General features: G+C 36.9%; 1 protein-coding gene across 5 annotated transcripts in view; it reads right to left on the bottom strand.

Moving 5' to 3' along the window:
• LOC112455712 (neurexin-1) overlaps positions 1 to 14,926 on the bottom strand; it is a 202,097-nt gene that overhangs the window by 85,103 nt on the left and 102,068 nt on the right. For all 5 annotated transcript variants that reach the window (XM_025017815.1, XM_025017816.1, XM_025017818.1 and 2 more), the window contains 2 exons: positions 9,838 to 9,981; positions 6,118 to 6,278 (listed from right to left, as the gene is read on the bottom strand). In XM_025017815.1, the coding sequence (XP_024873583.1) occupies positions 6,118 to 6,278; positions 9,838 to 9,981 (305 nt within the window). The remainder of the gene's footprint in view (positions 1 to 6,117; positions 6,279 to 9,837; positions 9,982 to 14,926) is intronic.

The raw sequence follows: 14,926 nt of genomic DNA, 5'->3' as shown, positions 1-14,926 counted from the left end.
GAGAATGATTTAATGCCGTGGATTTAGATCGTATACTCCAAACATTCCGCAAACGAAGGATCGTAGATCCTTCTATTCCGCCGTAGTTCGCGATGATCTCTCTTCGGATATTTCACAAACGTTGGACTAACAAATCATATTCATTCCTCGAGGCTCCGATTTGGAACGTTATACGGCATTTGCCTACTGTAGATCACGCGACGTTATAATTTAGAAAGTAAAGACGATTTTTCAAACATTTTTTAATAAAATTGTACTACGATCCGAAAAAAATAGCGTATATAATTATAAATAATGCATGTTTAATATGTGCATTAACGCGTATTCCTTATCGCGTAATTTTTCCCACAAAAGTTCTCTCTGTGCCTTTCAAACAATTCTCGTTATCATACTCTTTATCCCTTTGCATGCGCACGCACGCGTTTAATCTGTCCGCGTTGCACAAATTTTCTCGCGTTCAACGAGCATTATTACACTAGCATTCTCTGTTTCCTCCTCCAGCAGGAATCGATCGCGTCAACAAACGTATCGCAGATGACATACTTCGATAGTAAATTCCCGAAGTCTCCACGTTGTGAAAGCCAAGCGTGACAAGAGAAGCGAGGCGCTATCGATGCACATAAGTTCGATCCGGCAGGCGACGAATTGAAATCTTGATTTATGGTAGGATATATACGACCCCGAATCTCTTCGCTCAAGTCGCGTACTGGGTGGCTCAAGAAGAAGCAGTAGAAAAGTTCCATTTCAAAAGAAAGTTAATTTTTTTTCTTACCCAGAATTGGATATACGTCTTTACCAGAAGTTTTTAATTTAACTTTAATTTATCGAGTACGTTTCGAAAAGGCGCGATTTCTTTTGTAACCATAACTTTCGGTTAGTTTAAAGACGACTTTTCCTTAGGAAAAATGTCAAGTAGATCATTATTTATCGTATATACTCTCCTCATTTTTAACATTACAAGTATAAGTACACTACGACAAATTTCTTTTTCATGCATATAATACAAATTTACGATAAAATATGAAAATTTTAAATCGCGAATGTCGATTAACATTGCATTATAGACAAATTCTATAATTTAAACAAGAGCATCTTATCGCTGCGTATTCGAGACGCTCTGTTTATTCACGAATACGAGGCTCAGGCCTTCCGGTCGATGCACTTGTCGTCACGAAAAATCGGGGGTGTGGCAACGAGAGATGAAAGTACTCGTGCCTAAGGGATACCTGGTGATCTAGTGACACGCGAAGGATGAGACGCGATCTGCCTCCGTCACTCCGTGCTCGCTCGCGCGTGTAAAAGCGGGAAGAATTCGTTGCGAGGTGGAACGCGATGAACGAACGAGTTGCCCTCATAGGTATGCACCGAGCGCGGCGAATGGATACGCTCCGAGGTGATACGGTGTTAAATCTTTCTGTCAGAGATCGGTGGAATCTCTCGGGTGGAGCACGCGCGATCGTGGCAGGCTTCGCCCTTTGAGGATCTTCGAATCGACTATACGCGCGCGTTTTCCCTGTTCATTCTAAGGCATCCCTCGTGCTAGATGCCAGACCGGATTTTATTTTCCGCTCCTACTCGCGAAATACATTGAACAATATAACTCTTGGTGTCTGGAATACAAGTGTAGTTTCCTTAACCACAATTTATAATTGTGTGTGTGTGTGTGTTATACGTTACATATACTTTTTAGATTAATTTCATCTACACACCACGAGAATGAAATTGCGGCAGATATAAGTAGTGTAATAATATAAATGCGTTTACGCTTGCATTAGCAATTAGCAAAAAGCAATAATAAAAAATATTGTACTGTCTTTATATTGGAACGTATCTTTTTCTATTTTCTTTTTTTCTTTGAACCGCCATTTACAGCGATACATTATCTTAAATTTAATAAAACCTACGTGATTAGCCGATAAAGCTTATCTCGGAGCTGGAAGTCGGGAATTGTATTTAAGGGCTTAATTTATGGCGCTCGTGGGTGACATAATCGATTGAAATCTCAGAAGTTCGCATGCGGAACGTCATCAGAATATTTATGTTGGTCGATACTAACGAACGTTACCGCGAAGTGTCGTGCGTTAAGTGCACTCGTGCGTGCCATTGTAATGTCAGCCAGCTGAATTTCTGTTTTCTCTGCATTTCCAAGTTCGAGGCATTCTTGAGTATGAAAAATAATCCGACTACTTGCTCGATTGCGTAACGTGACTTGAATCCAGGATACGTTAAAACGGTTAAAATATATTTTTATATATAAGCATAAGCCTTCACCACGAATAAAAATAAAAGTTTATACTCGTATTAACCGAGTTCTTTTTCTTTCATTAACAAATAAAGCTGATGGCAAAGTACGTAGCAAAAGACCAAACTACAGATAAATTAATTGAATACAGAATTGATTGTAAATTGTTTCTTTTGCATTCTCTACCAACAAGCGTGTAAAACGTTTATACATCGAGTATTGGAAACTTTCAGTTGTTTACTGAACAAACGTGAATCTAAAATTAACTATTCTATCCTGCAATAGAGAGTTTCTCTGTTATATTTTATATACGAGAGAAGGGAATACAGAGGGAGAGAGAGGGAGAGAGCGAGAGAGAGAGAGAGAGAGAGAGAGAGAGAAAAAAGAGATATCTCGAGAAAAATAAGCGTTTCTAAAAATACTAAAAATGTATACTAAGATTCTCTGCTATCAACGGAGTTTAAGAATTTAGGAATGTTGCAAAATGCTCCTCTTTACCTTTATTTTAATTATTTTGATTTTATTGTAAATTTTATCAATATTTGGATGATATAAATAAACTTCGTTTTATTTTTCTCTTACGATGAGTTAAGATATTCAATAAATCTTCGATAAAATCTCTACACAAAGTAAAAAACACAAGTAAAGTATTCCATCAAAACTCTACACAACTAAAAAACAAATAAAATATTCAATAAAATCTTTGTGGAAAGTAAAAGACACTTATACTCGTCTATCATATACGTTAACATATATAACGGCAAAGCGTTTGTGGTAATCGCGCAATTAAACCATCAGCGAGATAATAGTGTCCGTGTGTGCAACATATGGCGGGTGTAAACGCCCGCGGGAGGAACGTAATAGGCAATCCGCGCTGCAAGTCGATTCTCGCAGGTCGCACCTCGAGGGCTCAAGTTTAACTGAAGGGTAGGGGTGTCTAGACACCCAATCTCTTTTCCTTCCTACTCTCTTTCCCTTCCTTCCACCTTTCTCTCGACAGTAAACCTTTACACGTATCACGATAGTAACTGGTCGAAGGACAATGTTCGAGAGTGAACGGGATCCCTCTTTGCTGTTTGAACGCGCATAGTCACGCCGCTCGTAGAATAGAAGGGTTGAAGAGCGTCGCGTGAGAACCCTTGTTTGGGGCAACGACTAATCTCGCTGAATACATATTTTTCCTACTACCTACTCTTGTCCACAAAGCTTGGCCTTATTAAAAGCGCGATGTAGATTATTCTTTATCCACAACGATCTTGGTTAGATAAATATTTAAAATATTTTGTGTGAAAAGTAAAAAACATTATAATCTTGTTATTCACATGATCAAAAAATATCATAATTATTTTATCCTAAAATTAGCAGAAATTTTTTGTAAAATTCGTAATCCATTGTTATTAAAGAGATCTTCAGAATAGATAATTTTCGAGCTGCAAGATATTGATTTTTTTCGCGGAATATTATTTCTAAAAAAAATTGGCACAGTAATTTTAAATTTAATATCTTATAATATCACGATGACTTGACGGTTTTTACTGTACAGTCTATCTTTATTATTAATTATTATTAATTCCACGCTAAGTATGATTATAAGTCATGTCAGTAGCACCGGGTCAGTACTTTCCGCGAAGCCGACATATAATATTGAACGGAAAACGCGTCGTGCGTGTTTTACTCGATAAACTCGAATAGTTTTTCTTTTTATAACGAGAGACCGCGTGCCACCATAAATGTGCATCGCAAAACAACAAACCCGAGAAATAATCATACACCGCCGATACACCCCGTTCTATTCGCAATTTACTATTTATCTTTCACTATTGAAAATGTGCACAATTACTTGGCGCTTTGAGCTGCGCCCGAGATATGTCGCAAACATGCGCTTTGTAACGCGATGAGAACAGTTGCATATATCGCACGTGTGCGCGTGCAATGCATATTGAAACGCCACATGGAGGAGATATCGCCACTCATCGCGTAAGTAGAGATAACTGGAGCGCGATAATAAATAATATGCGTTTGAACGCGACATACATGTCGTATATACCTTCCTGATTGCTCGTGACTAAAGTATTGATTAATTTATTATTACGTCAGTCAATGATTAAAATCGGAACGATATAGGATCGTTGAAACCCTTTACAGCTTTCTGGTAAGCAAGCAGTATCGCAAGAGTCAGAATCGTGGAGAAAAACACGAGCCATACTTTATCAGTCTTTGAGTTCAGCTTCAAATGACAAGAAGTATCATCTTTGGAGAAGTGCTATCTTTACAGAATGTTTAAACTAATGGTTTATAATATCAGAATTATACTAAAAATATACGTTTGCTCACAAGAAAAAAAAACAGAGAAATCTTGGTATTACAATGTTGGATAAATATTTCTCTGGTCTAGCCCCGCAGCGCAGAGGACGATCCTTCGGCAGCACATGTTCGGGGAATCGATTTCTCGTTTACACAGCTGCGGAAGTGACACAAACGAACAACGTGTGCTCAGGAAAATTATCCAAAGCAGCGGCGGACATTACTCGGACTATACGCTATTCTCGACCTAATTCTCGACGCGCTGCACATCTGCAGCCCTTAAATTGTGACTGTATATGTAGTACGGAGTGGCGCATTCCGATTCTGATGTAAGATAATGAACGGCTGGTCACAGAAATAGATAAATCTAGAAAATCCCACATATTCATCCGCGTCATTCAAGCGCATTTCCCTCAAATCTCCAATTTTTTTTATCTATTTTGGATTTCTTTGCAGAAACGTCAAACAAATTACTCTTTTAGTTATAACTGATATTCAAAATAAAAGACTCTCTGGAAAATTTAAAATTTTCAGAATCCTAAGTTCTCAAAGAAAATGTACTTGATAAAAAATAATAGTACCAAAGATTCTCTGATTAATTGCGTTTCAGACATTTTATAAATGGCCAGAGAATGATAGAGAAGATATAAATTGAATGGAAAAAAGATAAATTTAAATTTATCTTTGAAAGCTTAAGCTTTCACTATATATTACTTTAATGTTTAATGCATTCAATTATGTGACGCTATTCTCATTGTTCGAGTTACTCTATGCACAATGAGCATAATGAAGCGTATGTATATCCATATAATAGTTGCTTTTACCAGCATCGGTTAGTTTAAAACTTTCTCTATGCCTTTCTAATTTTATCTCAATATATATATTCAAACTATTTGAGAATTTCTAAAATATCAAATTAACAGTCCAACTTTAATACTTTCTAATGCACGCCTCAATGTTGTTTGCGTTAAAAATGAGATATGCGAACGAAAAAACAATGTTTTTAATTAACAATCAGTTGTTACAAAATTAACAAATTCCAGAACAAGTATTAGCTTACTTTAATTATCGCAACCAATTCGCACAGTATGCGTTACAATTCGACAAGGGATGCCAATATTTCGCGGCGATAAACTGATAAACTCACGTCATTCCGCAGTTCACGGTACCCGCGATGGTAGCGCGCAAATAATTGCGTTATCTATTCTACTGCGCGTAATGCGCAATAAATGCCAGTGTATATCCACGACATTAACGAAATTGCTCTCACGTCCGTTCGCCGATCCATTTGAATCGCGACAGTGTGAAAATTTAACGCCTTCAACGTCCGTACTGTGATGGATTTTCCGCCTTCCGCTCATTAAAATTAGACATTTAAAAGCAAAACCCGAGCTGACGGTATATACCGATTTAAGCGTATCAAATATATATAATGAATATTGGAAAATGTCCATCTCCTACGATAATTCATTTCCAAGTCGAATTTCTGTCTTTAACCCTTCCGTATTTAACGCTTATTTCATCGTTTATTCGCGGATGTAACCTACAGTTAAAATAATAATGATCGTTACCTCTTGAACTTTCCGGTGGACAACGATTTTGTGCCATTGGTGATCGTCGAACCGCAGTTTGGTTGGCTTTATATGCAGGTCCAATCTTCCTTTGGCTAGGGTCATACTGACCGCGGCACCTCCGTCTCTCAGCGATATGGTGAGATAATCATCGCCCTCTCCTGTAATTAAAAACGGGACTAATGAAGTCGTGGAGAGTGCCGTGAGCGCAGGTGCTTAATATACATCGCACGGCAAATGAACTCTTATCTCGCTTTTGAAGCGCAAATAATGCCGTTGAATTAATCGTGGCTGACGCGAAATTGTCGAAAACAGAAAACGCTCGCAGCCGTCACGGACGTTTTAGTTGCGTATGTGTTGATACGATCGGGACATATTACTGCCCATTTGAACCCTTTTGACGCGTTAATATCGCACGCGTTGCCTGCAGAAAAAAAAAGATCGGCAGCGGCGCACGCAAATTCCGGCGACGCAACTTTTTAATCCCCGCGGCGACGTCGCACCATCGGTTTTCCTCGCTTGCTCTATTTTTCGTCGAGCTCGCCCGCCGGATTATAGCGCGATGCGACATATATAAATCGATTACGACCGCTTAACCATTAGTTTCGGGGCACTTAGTATCCAGGTGACCGGTTAAAACGTTCGTCGTTAATAATTATAGTGAGTCCGTCGTACCGGACTCACTATAGGAAATCCTCGGATTATGTTATCACTTGTAACGAGTTGGAGGATTAAGACGATTCTGATGATGAAACGGCAATTTTTGCAATTAAAAGTTACGAATGCGATTATATAGTATCATAAAAAATTCTTGTATATAGATATAGAATATAAAAATATACAATTTAAGAGAAAAACAAGAAAAAAACAATAAACAAAAATTCATTATTTTTACAAAAAATTAATTTTTTACTAAAAATAAAAAATTGTTTATTACTAAAGAAAATTTCTCTTAGTATGCAGACTTGATGCTTAATAAACACCTTTATGTGAATATAATGTCTTACTTTTTTCAAGCTGTTGCATTTGATTAAATTTACGGAATTTAAAGAGAAAAAGGTTCAAGTTCTTGCAAGTTTTTTTTTTTTTTTTAATTTACTCGGTGCGTGTAGCGAATAATAAGAAAAAATGTAAGAAGCATTAATATGTGCGCTATGTAGCCAAAATTATGATTTTCGTCGTTGCGAGTAGATTAGATGCTTAAGACACATCGAGAGAGGCGCAAACGAGATGTGTCGTTATGTTCGTGAATCTCGCAAACGCCACCGTTGGTTATTGCCGTAGTCGCTTTAAAATCGAGCCGCAACCGCATACTAATTATCCCACGGACAGCCGGGGACTCGAGCGTATAAAAGATGCAGACAGTACTTCGGGCTTAATTGCTGCTGGCGCGGCGCATTAGCATGCGCCTAAGTGCATTACGCGCGTGTTACGTATCGCGCTTTTATTCGTATAGCCACTACTATCGCCGGCGGCGCGTCGCGCATCGCGGATCGCTATCGGAAAACAAATACGATAACACGCGCTACGCGCCGCGAAGATAGCGCCTGCGTGGCGGATACGTGGTGAGAAATCGGCAGCGAGAGCTCTTGCGCGTTTCCGTCATGATTATATCCCCTGGTCAAAATTCCCATGGGTGACCCATTTCTCCCAACGTTGCGCATACGGTACTGAATATTTAATCACCGTAAAGCAAACAAAATTTTTAGAATCAAGAATAATAGTCGTTGGTCGCCAATACATCCACGAACGCATGCACGGAATTGTTATTCATTGTTCGCTCGTTATTTGAATGTACTTTGCCTAATTATTCCCTGGACGCGAATTATCCCTGCAAATCCCGTTATATTTGAGAAATATCTTTGCATAATCGTATTGCAGATAGTTATCTGAAAGCAGGCGAAATCATTCCAATGCGAATTTAACGCAGCTCGGCACGTGAGCGAACCAAGTGGTGGAAGTTAGACTGCGCAAGTAGCAAAAGCCGAAGATGGTCAGACACGTACCGGCCGCGGCGGGACTCTCGAAGCGGAGCTGTTACGTTTACCGCTTCGCGAGGGAATTTCCGCGATACGATACCGCGATTTGAAAGAATAAAAGTTGCGTGGCATGACGATTATTATGCCCCCCGGAAATAGATGCAATTCAAATGCACGGCGAGTGCGCGGTTATATTATAGCTTATCTCGGGAACAAATGAGCAACCGCGCGGTGTGAGCGCGCTGCGGAGATGCGAGAGAGGGAAACGAATGCTACGTATGCATCTTGTGTGTTGTGTGGGTGCGGATATGCGAATGCGGACGTGTGATCGCACATGTGAGTATGTGTGTGTGTGTGTGTGTGTGTGGTACGGCATTGCGGCTCCGGTATATAGGTTTCGAGTTGCCGCTGCAACCGGAGCAGCGGAGGTGCAAACTCCTCCTTTTACTGCGGATGGTGCAGTCTTGCCATCTTGCGCTGATTCCACCGTTCATTACGCAAGTATACTATAAACTGAAAGTTCATGTGCATCGAAGGAGAAGGCATAATATGCCAGATGGCTATATTAAAGGCACAATAAATCAGAAATCTGACCAAAATGCAAGTAAGAAACAAACTTTTATTTTGACTTCAGCTACTTTTACTATGATTATTAAACAAATTTGATTAAATTTAATTTATATGTATTTTTACAAATTTGCATTTTCAATTTCAAACTAAAATTTTGTTAAAGTTTTAAAATTAATATCGAAGACCAACATCGTGATTTATTTTACTATCTAAAACTTGTTAAAAGAACTCTTCAAACTCAAACACTTATCACATGAAACTGTCGTTCTTTTCCGTATTAAAGAGAATCGATTCTAATCAACTATAATTGAAATGTAGAATCTAATTATTTTTGCCGTTATTGCTTTAAATAATATATATATATATATATATATATATGTTCTTGAAATAATGTTGTAACGAAACATAAAGTTAGAAATCCTATAATTGTTGATACAAAGTGTATTTGCAGGTTTACAAATAAATAAAATAATTTGATCGATTTTCGATATCCTGAAGTAATAACGTATACATGCCGTGAATTATTCTGCTCTCAGGAAACGTTAAATGAAACATTTTTGGAGATTAATATAGGTCAAACAAAATCTTATGTAACACCGTTTTAAAATAGCGGGGGAAAAGGAATAACAAGAAAAAGATGTTAAATAAAAAGAAAAAAGAAAGAAAGAGACAAAATTTCTTTGGTTGGCCGTACGTCCGGTATCCGAACCACTGAAACGTTCTAATTGGCTATAATGTCGCCACGAGGGAAGAGGAGTAATCATAAAGACTTAATATGCGACCATTGTCCAAGATGGTTCCATTGTCTATTTGTGTTCTCTCAAAGAATATCCGGTCATCCGTAAGTTACTCGATTATATGCGAATCCATTGTTGGTCTTCTCGAATTGTTTTCAATTAATCGTACCATGACTGACCGTTTCCAGGACAAAAAATTTGCAATAATTTTGAATGCTAATCTATATTTTCAATTGTTGTTTTCACGCTTCTAATTGTACTCACATATTAATTGTTCACCGGATATACGAATATTTTCCGTTACCAAAAACCTGTTTTCTTAATTGCCAGAAAACGCATTCGAAAATTAAAAAATTCGCAAGGGGAAATAAATTGTTAGAGGAAAGTTATTATAATTGACAAAAGAAATCGCCATGAACACAGGAAGTACTTACCGGAATAAAATAGAAGTCCATTTGGCTGTCTCGTTTTGAACTGAAGGCTTATGGATTCCTGTGTACTGAGCACAGGTTCTCCTTTGCTCAAATCTATCGTGAGATACTCAGTCCCTCTGAAGGATGCTTCCGAAGGAGCTTTGTCTGGAACAAAAAAAAGACCACCAGCTTATAAATCGGCCAATTCACCACAATGCTTTTCGCTATAGACTCGCTTAGCGAATTATCGGTACAAACTAAAAAAAAATAAATCCTCGTTTATTGGAACTCCCTTTGCAATTCCCTCTTTGCAAAAAATATGTTATCTATTGTATCTATTAATCTGTTATCCATTTATACAATTTTTGAAATTAATATTTAAATTTTGTTGAAAATACCGGAAGAGAATTATTAATTTAAATAATCAATTATCGGATACGAATTGTTTCAATAACAGACTGTCACATATAAAGAAATATAAATATATTTATTATTTAATTATATTTATACTTTTAAAACTATTATCAACAAATAGGGAAAAAAAGTAATATTTTTTTGTATCTTTCTGAGATTGTGTTAAATGACGAGATTTCTCAGTCTTCTCTCGAAAGTTTGCGAATCACAGTAATAAGCGCCAAGAATCTCAACTCATCATCTTAGGAACGACGCGCCTCTCGCTCTCGAGAAAAATCGACGCGGGCGGATTTATCGTGGCAATTCGTTTCTAGCGCAGTTGAGCAAGCTGAAAGAGATACGAAGTGGTGGATATATATAGTACAGGCGGCTCTTCTTTACGCGGATCTGCCGGATGATTTGCGGCGGTAATGAACATTTCAATCGGTGCATTCGACCCCGCGGCGCGATTTGGCGACGTGCCAGTACCATTAAGCCCATCTTACGGCCTTTTTGCGCGACCGCGCTTACCTTTGTTTCGTCGCGATAACAATGAAAGATGGAAAATAACGGGGAGCCCGTCCGCGACCGGTCCCTCACGAGCGAAACTCAAAATCCGATTAAATTCCTCGTCGAATCGAATAAAGAGCGTCGGGACTTGTTTGTAGCACTTTAAATGATAACGAATCCGTAACAAGCCGATCTTGACACTTAACAAAGAGGCTGAAAGAAGGTTTGAAATGCGTTTAAAGCGGAAAACATGCATTCAATTTCTAGAACGTACAGAAACGATCAACACTTCCCAATTTATTTAATAAAACATTACCAGTATTATAAAATATTAATAAATATTTTATTCTAAATATAATTTAGCTTGTGTATTTCTCTGCACTTTTAATTATCACATATCTAATACAATTTTATAAAATATTCGATAATGTACGTGTTTAATACGTATATATAGCGATACTTTTTAATAAAAATTTATCGAAGTCCGCTTTGATTATCTCGAAGAGAAAACGCAATCGCTCTCTGTTTCTTTCAGCTGGCTTGTAGGGATACAACACCGGTGCTTCAGCAGCCGTTGAGCTTACTTGGTCATTGTCTTCTGCGGGCGTATAACGGCAGTTTAGCGGCAAGATTTATGGTAAGGGGGGAACGCGCGCGATTGATCGCGAGAGTGAACCAGGTGCAGAATTACGCGGCACCCATTGCTGACTTCCTAATGAATGGCTGGCGATTAATACGGATTAGCGGAGGCGCGTGTATTGGCTGCGCGAAGGCGCACTTAGCCACGATTTATGCGCGACTTTGTCAACGTATTCTTCTATGCGCGATAAAAGACGCAAAACAAGAAGGTATATTGGTTAAAAGGAACAAGTCGTAAGACTTTCCCGATTGGTAGAATAACATCTTGCCTGAGTGAATCAGTTCTGTGTAATACAAGACTGATAATATTCTCTTTCTTTCTCCCCTTCTCTCTTACAACTGCGATCTTATATTTAAAATGAGAAATTCTTCAATGATTGAAATCAGTTTTCTTAACGAAAGTTTCTAAGTACTGGTGCTTTTTTTTATAATCATAAAACGTCGGAAAATGAGACTTTTCTTACAGACTCATTTGAAAATTTCCTAGAACGGTATTATCGAGAACAGGCAATGTCTGTTGAGCACAAAGTAGCATGGGGCATGAAAGGTAATTACCATAAAACGTGGCATCTCGCGCGTGCATATTACTCTGCTTAGATAATTACGCGATATCCAGCAGATTGGTGTTGCCGGGGTTGTTTTTGCTCCATTGGGGATCATTTGGCACTCCGTGGCGTCTCAACTAAATCGATCGGCCGATTTCGCAGTATTCGCGCATATAACGCAAGCACCGGATAATTAACATCAGCCGCGCGTAATTACTCCGCGAGTTAAACAATCGCCCCATCTTTCTGAAAATTAAATTTCCAGTGAAACAAGGAGCACACGGTGCAATTCGCAACAAAATAGAAAACGATTCAAATTGTATATGAAATGCGTGTGTGACTTGTTATTTTTATGTCAGTTATAAAACTACATGGAAATTTTGCATACTATTATTGTATCGGTGAAGCGAATCTATGTAAATAATAAGGATTTTATTAAATCGTAAAATTAAGAGTCGACAGTTTATTTGTCGTCCTGTTTTTCTTTGTTTGTCAAGTATATTTAATCATATTTAGAGTTGTAATCATATTTTGTTCCAACCTATTAGTAAGCTACCTGATAGTTAAATTACATGTCTATCTTTGTCCAATGTAAATGATAAACAAAGACATACATATGATTTAACTATTAGGTATAGTTTACCAACAGGCTGGAACAACTAGCTCTTAATATCGAAAAAAAAGAAAAAGAAAAAGAGATTTTCTCCAATCGGTCCAAATTTGAAAGACGGAAAAAGTAAGCAGAAAGAGAAAAAAGAACGAAAAAGTAGAAAGAGAGAAAAAATAATATATTCGTAGCGTTTAATGGGTTACGTCGTTGCTGAAATATCAATATCTGAAGAGAGAAAGACGGAAATATCTCTTCTTTACTCGATAACATTGGCGAAGAAAAATAACCGGGAAAATGCCGATATCAGGCAATGCGTTACAAGGTATCGGTGTTACATAACGGCCGCAACGTTGTTAGACATCTAAAATTTTATTCAAAAACATGTTCATTTTTGTATTCCTATTTTTAATTTCATATAGCATTAATTGCTCAGTAATGATCTATTGTACTGATTAAATCGCAAGTATGTTTAATAAAAGTATTAATTATTTAGAAGTAACTCAAACAATATTTGCCGGTTACATATAATTCTTGCATGTTCTATAATACCAAATTATTTATTATGCTACATTTTGTTTGTACGTTTTACTTATAATTTAGTTTTATTTACTCTATTTATAAATTACTTTTTGTTTATAATTTTCTATTGTTTAGCTGTACTTAATTAAAAACTAACAACTTGAAATTTTCTTAATTTTCATTAAACATATATTAAATAATGTGATTTAACAATGCGTTGGAGAGCGAATTACAATCTTTATCAAAATACAAAAGACAAACATTGTATTAATTTAATCTAATATTCGACCGGCGTCTAAGAGGGAAAACCGTCTGTTTTTCTTGAGCAGGCGTTAAAGCTCATTTGTTTAGCTTGAATTTCAGGAAACTTGCTGGCCGGAGTAAAATAAACCGTATCGAAGCTTCAGCTTAAGGTAGTGGATGCGGAAGTATATGCAGGTTTAATAAATCTCGACGGCTCACGCGGATAAAAGCGTGCTAAGGACGTCGTCCGATTTATTTAGTTCCTGCACTTTCGAATCTTTCTACGTCGGTATTCTCCCTGCATTTAAAGGATTGCCGAGTTAATCCTCGCAAACAATTTGCTGCACGAGAAGCGCTTCCGGCGAAAGTAATTTGCAATCCTTCACCACAACGTAAATGCATATTAAAATATAAAATATTTAATAAACGAAGAGAAAGAGAGAGAGAGAGAGAGAGAGAGAGAGAGAGAGAGAGAGAGAGAGAAAAATTTAACGTAAACGTATAACGAGATTAAAAAAGTTAACAATCAATAATTTTATCAACATTATTTAAATTGTTGCATAACATTTATAAAAGTTATGATAAATTTTGGACAGTCTCTTCACGTAGAATAATATAAGTTTATTAATATTGACAATATATCAAATCATTACGTTAAATCAATACTATATTTAATGTTACATTACATTAAATTTAAATCATCAATTTAACGTTATGTTGAATTTAAGGAAATTCGATTAAAGTCTCTCGTATATAAAAGAATTATAAATTTGATTAAAATCTTACAAAATATTTACATATTGTAAATGAAACTAATCTGTAAATAAGAATAAATAAACTTAATTTTGCGAAAATCGCTTTTCACATTAGGTATATATTTACATGTTATTCATTATATTTTTATTCATTATATTTTTTCCTCTACGCTCTCAACCACAAATTTTATTTAATTTTATAATACTTTTTCTCAAAATTTAATTTGAGACTTTAATAAACATGCTTGTTTACTGGCAGTTTAATTTATTATAATCGGAAAACGGTTCGCTTTCGCTTTTACAACTCACATCGTAAACCATAACCGGAAAACTCGGCTTTCTGTGTTTCTGACTGTAGGGAATATTGTAGCCCACGCGTAAATCCCTTAAAACAATAAAGCCTTTTACTATCGCCATTGAAAAGTTTCTCGGTATTAAAGCTGAAACCGGGAAAAGTATCTACCTTTTTGAATGCTGTAAGCGCAACATGAGAAAAATTGGATGATACTTTGATAGCTGCGGGTATAACGTGAAATCAACAGTCGTCTATTTTTATAGTACGAATATATATACCTATATAGCAAGTCAAGGCGGTTTAGACGCACATATGTGATATCGTAAATTATACCGCATAAACCTAACATTTACAAAGTTTCTCACTACTTTTCTTTCTCTTGGCAAAAACAAAAGCAAAAGGGATGCATTAGGTCAGGATGATCTACAATACAAAACACTTTGCCTAATCAATATAATTATTCTTGCCATGCAGCGTTAGTTACGCCACGTGATTGCATTAGAATGAACTGTGAAAAATTTTCATAGAGACTGATAGTCTTTTCCTAACTTCCTTAAATCAGTAAAACGAGAGAAAAGAGCCGCTTGAAATTCATGGGCGA

Source organism: Temnothorax curvispinosus, unplaced genomic scaffold (assembly GCF_003070985.1).
Source record: "Temnothorax curvispinosus isolate PA1 unplaced genomic scaffold, ASM307098v1 QBEX01006326.1, whole genome shotgun sequence".
In the NCBI taxonomy this organism is placed as follows: domain Eukaryota; kingdom Metazoa; phylum Arthropoda; class Insecta; order Hymenoptera; family Formicidae; genus Temnothorax; species Temnothorax curvispinosus.
This window is presented reverse-complemented; position numbering and strand designations above follow the sequence as displayed.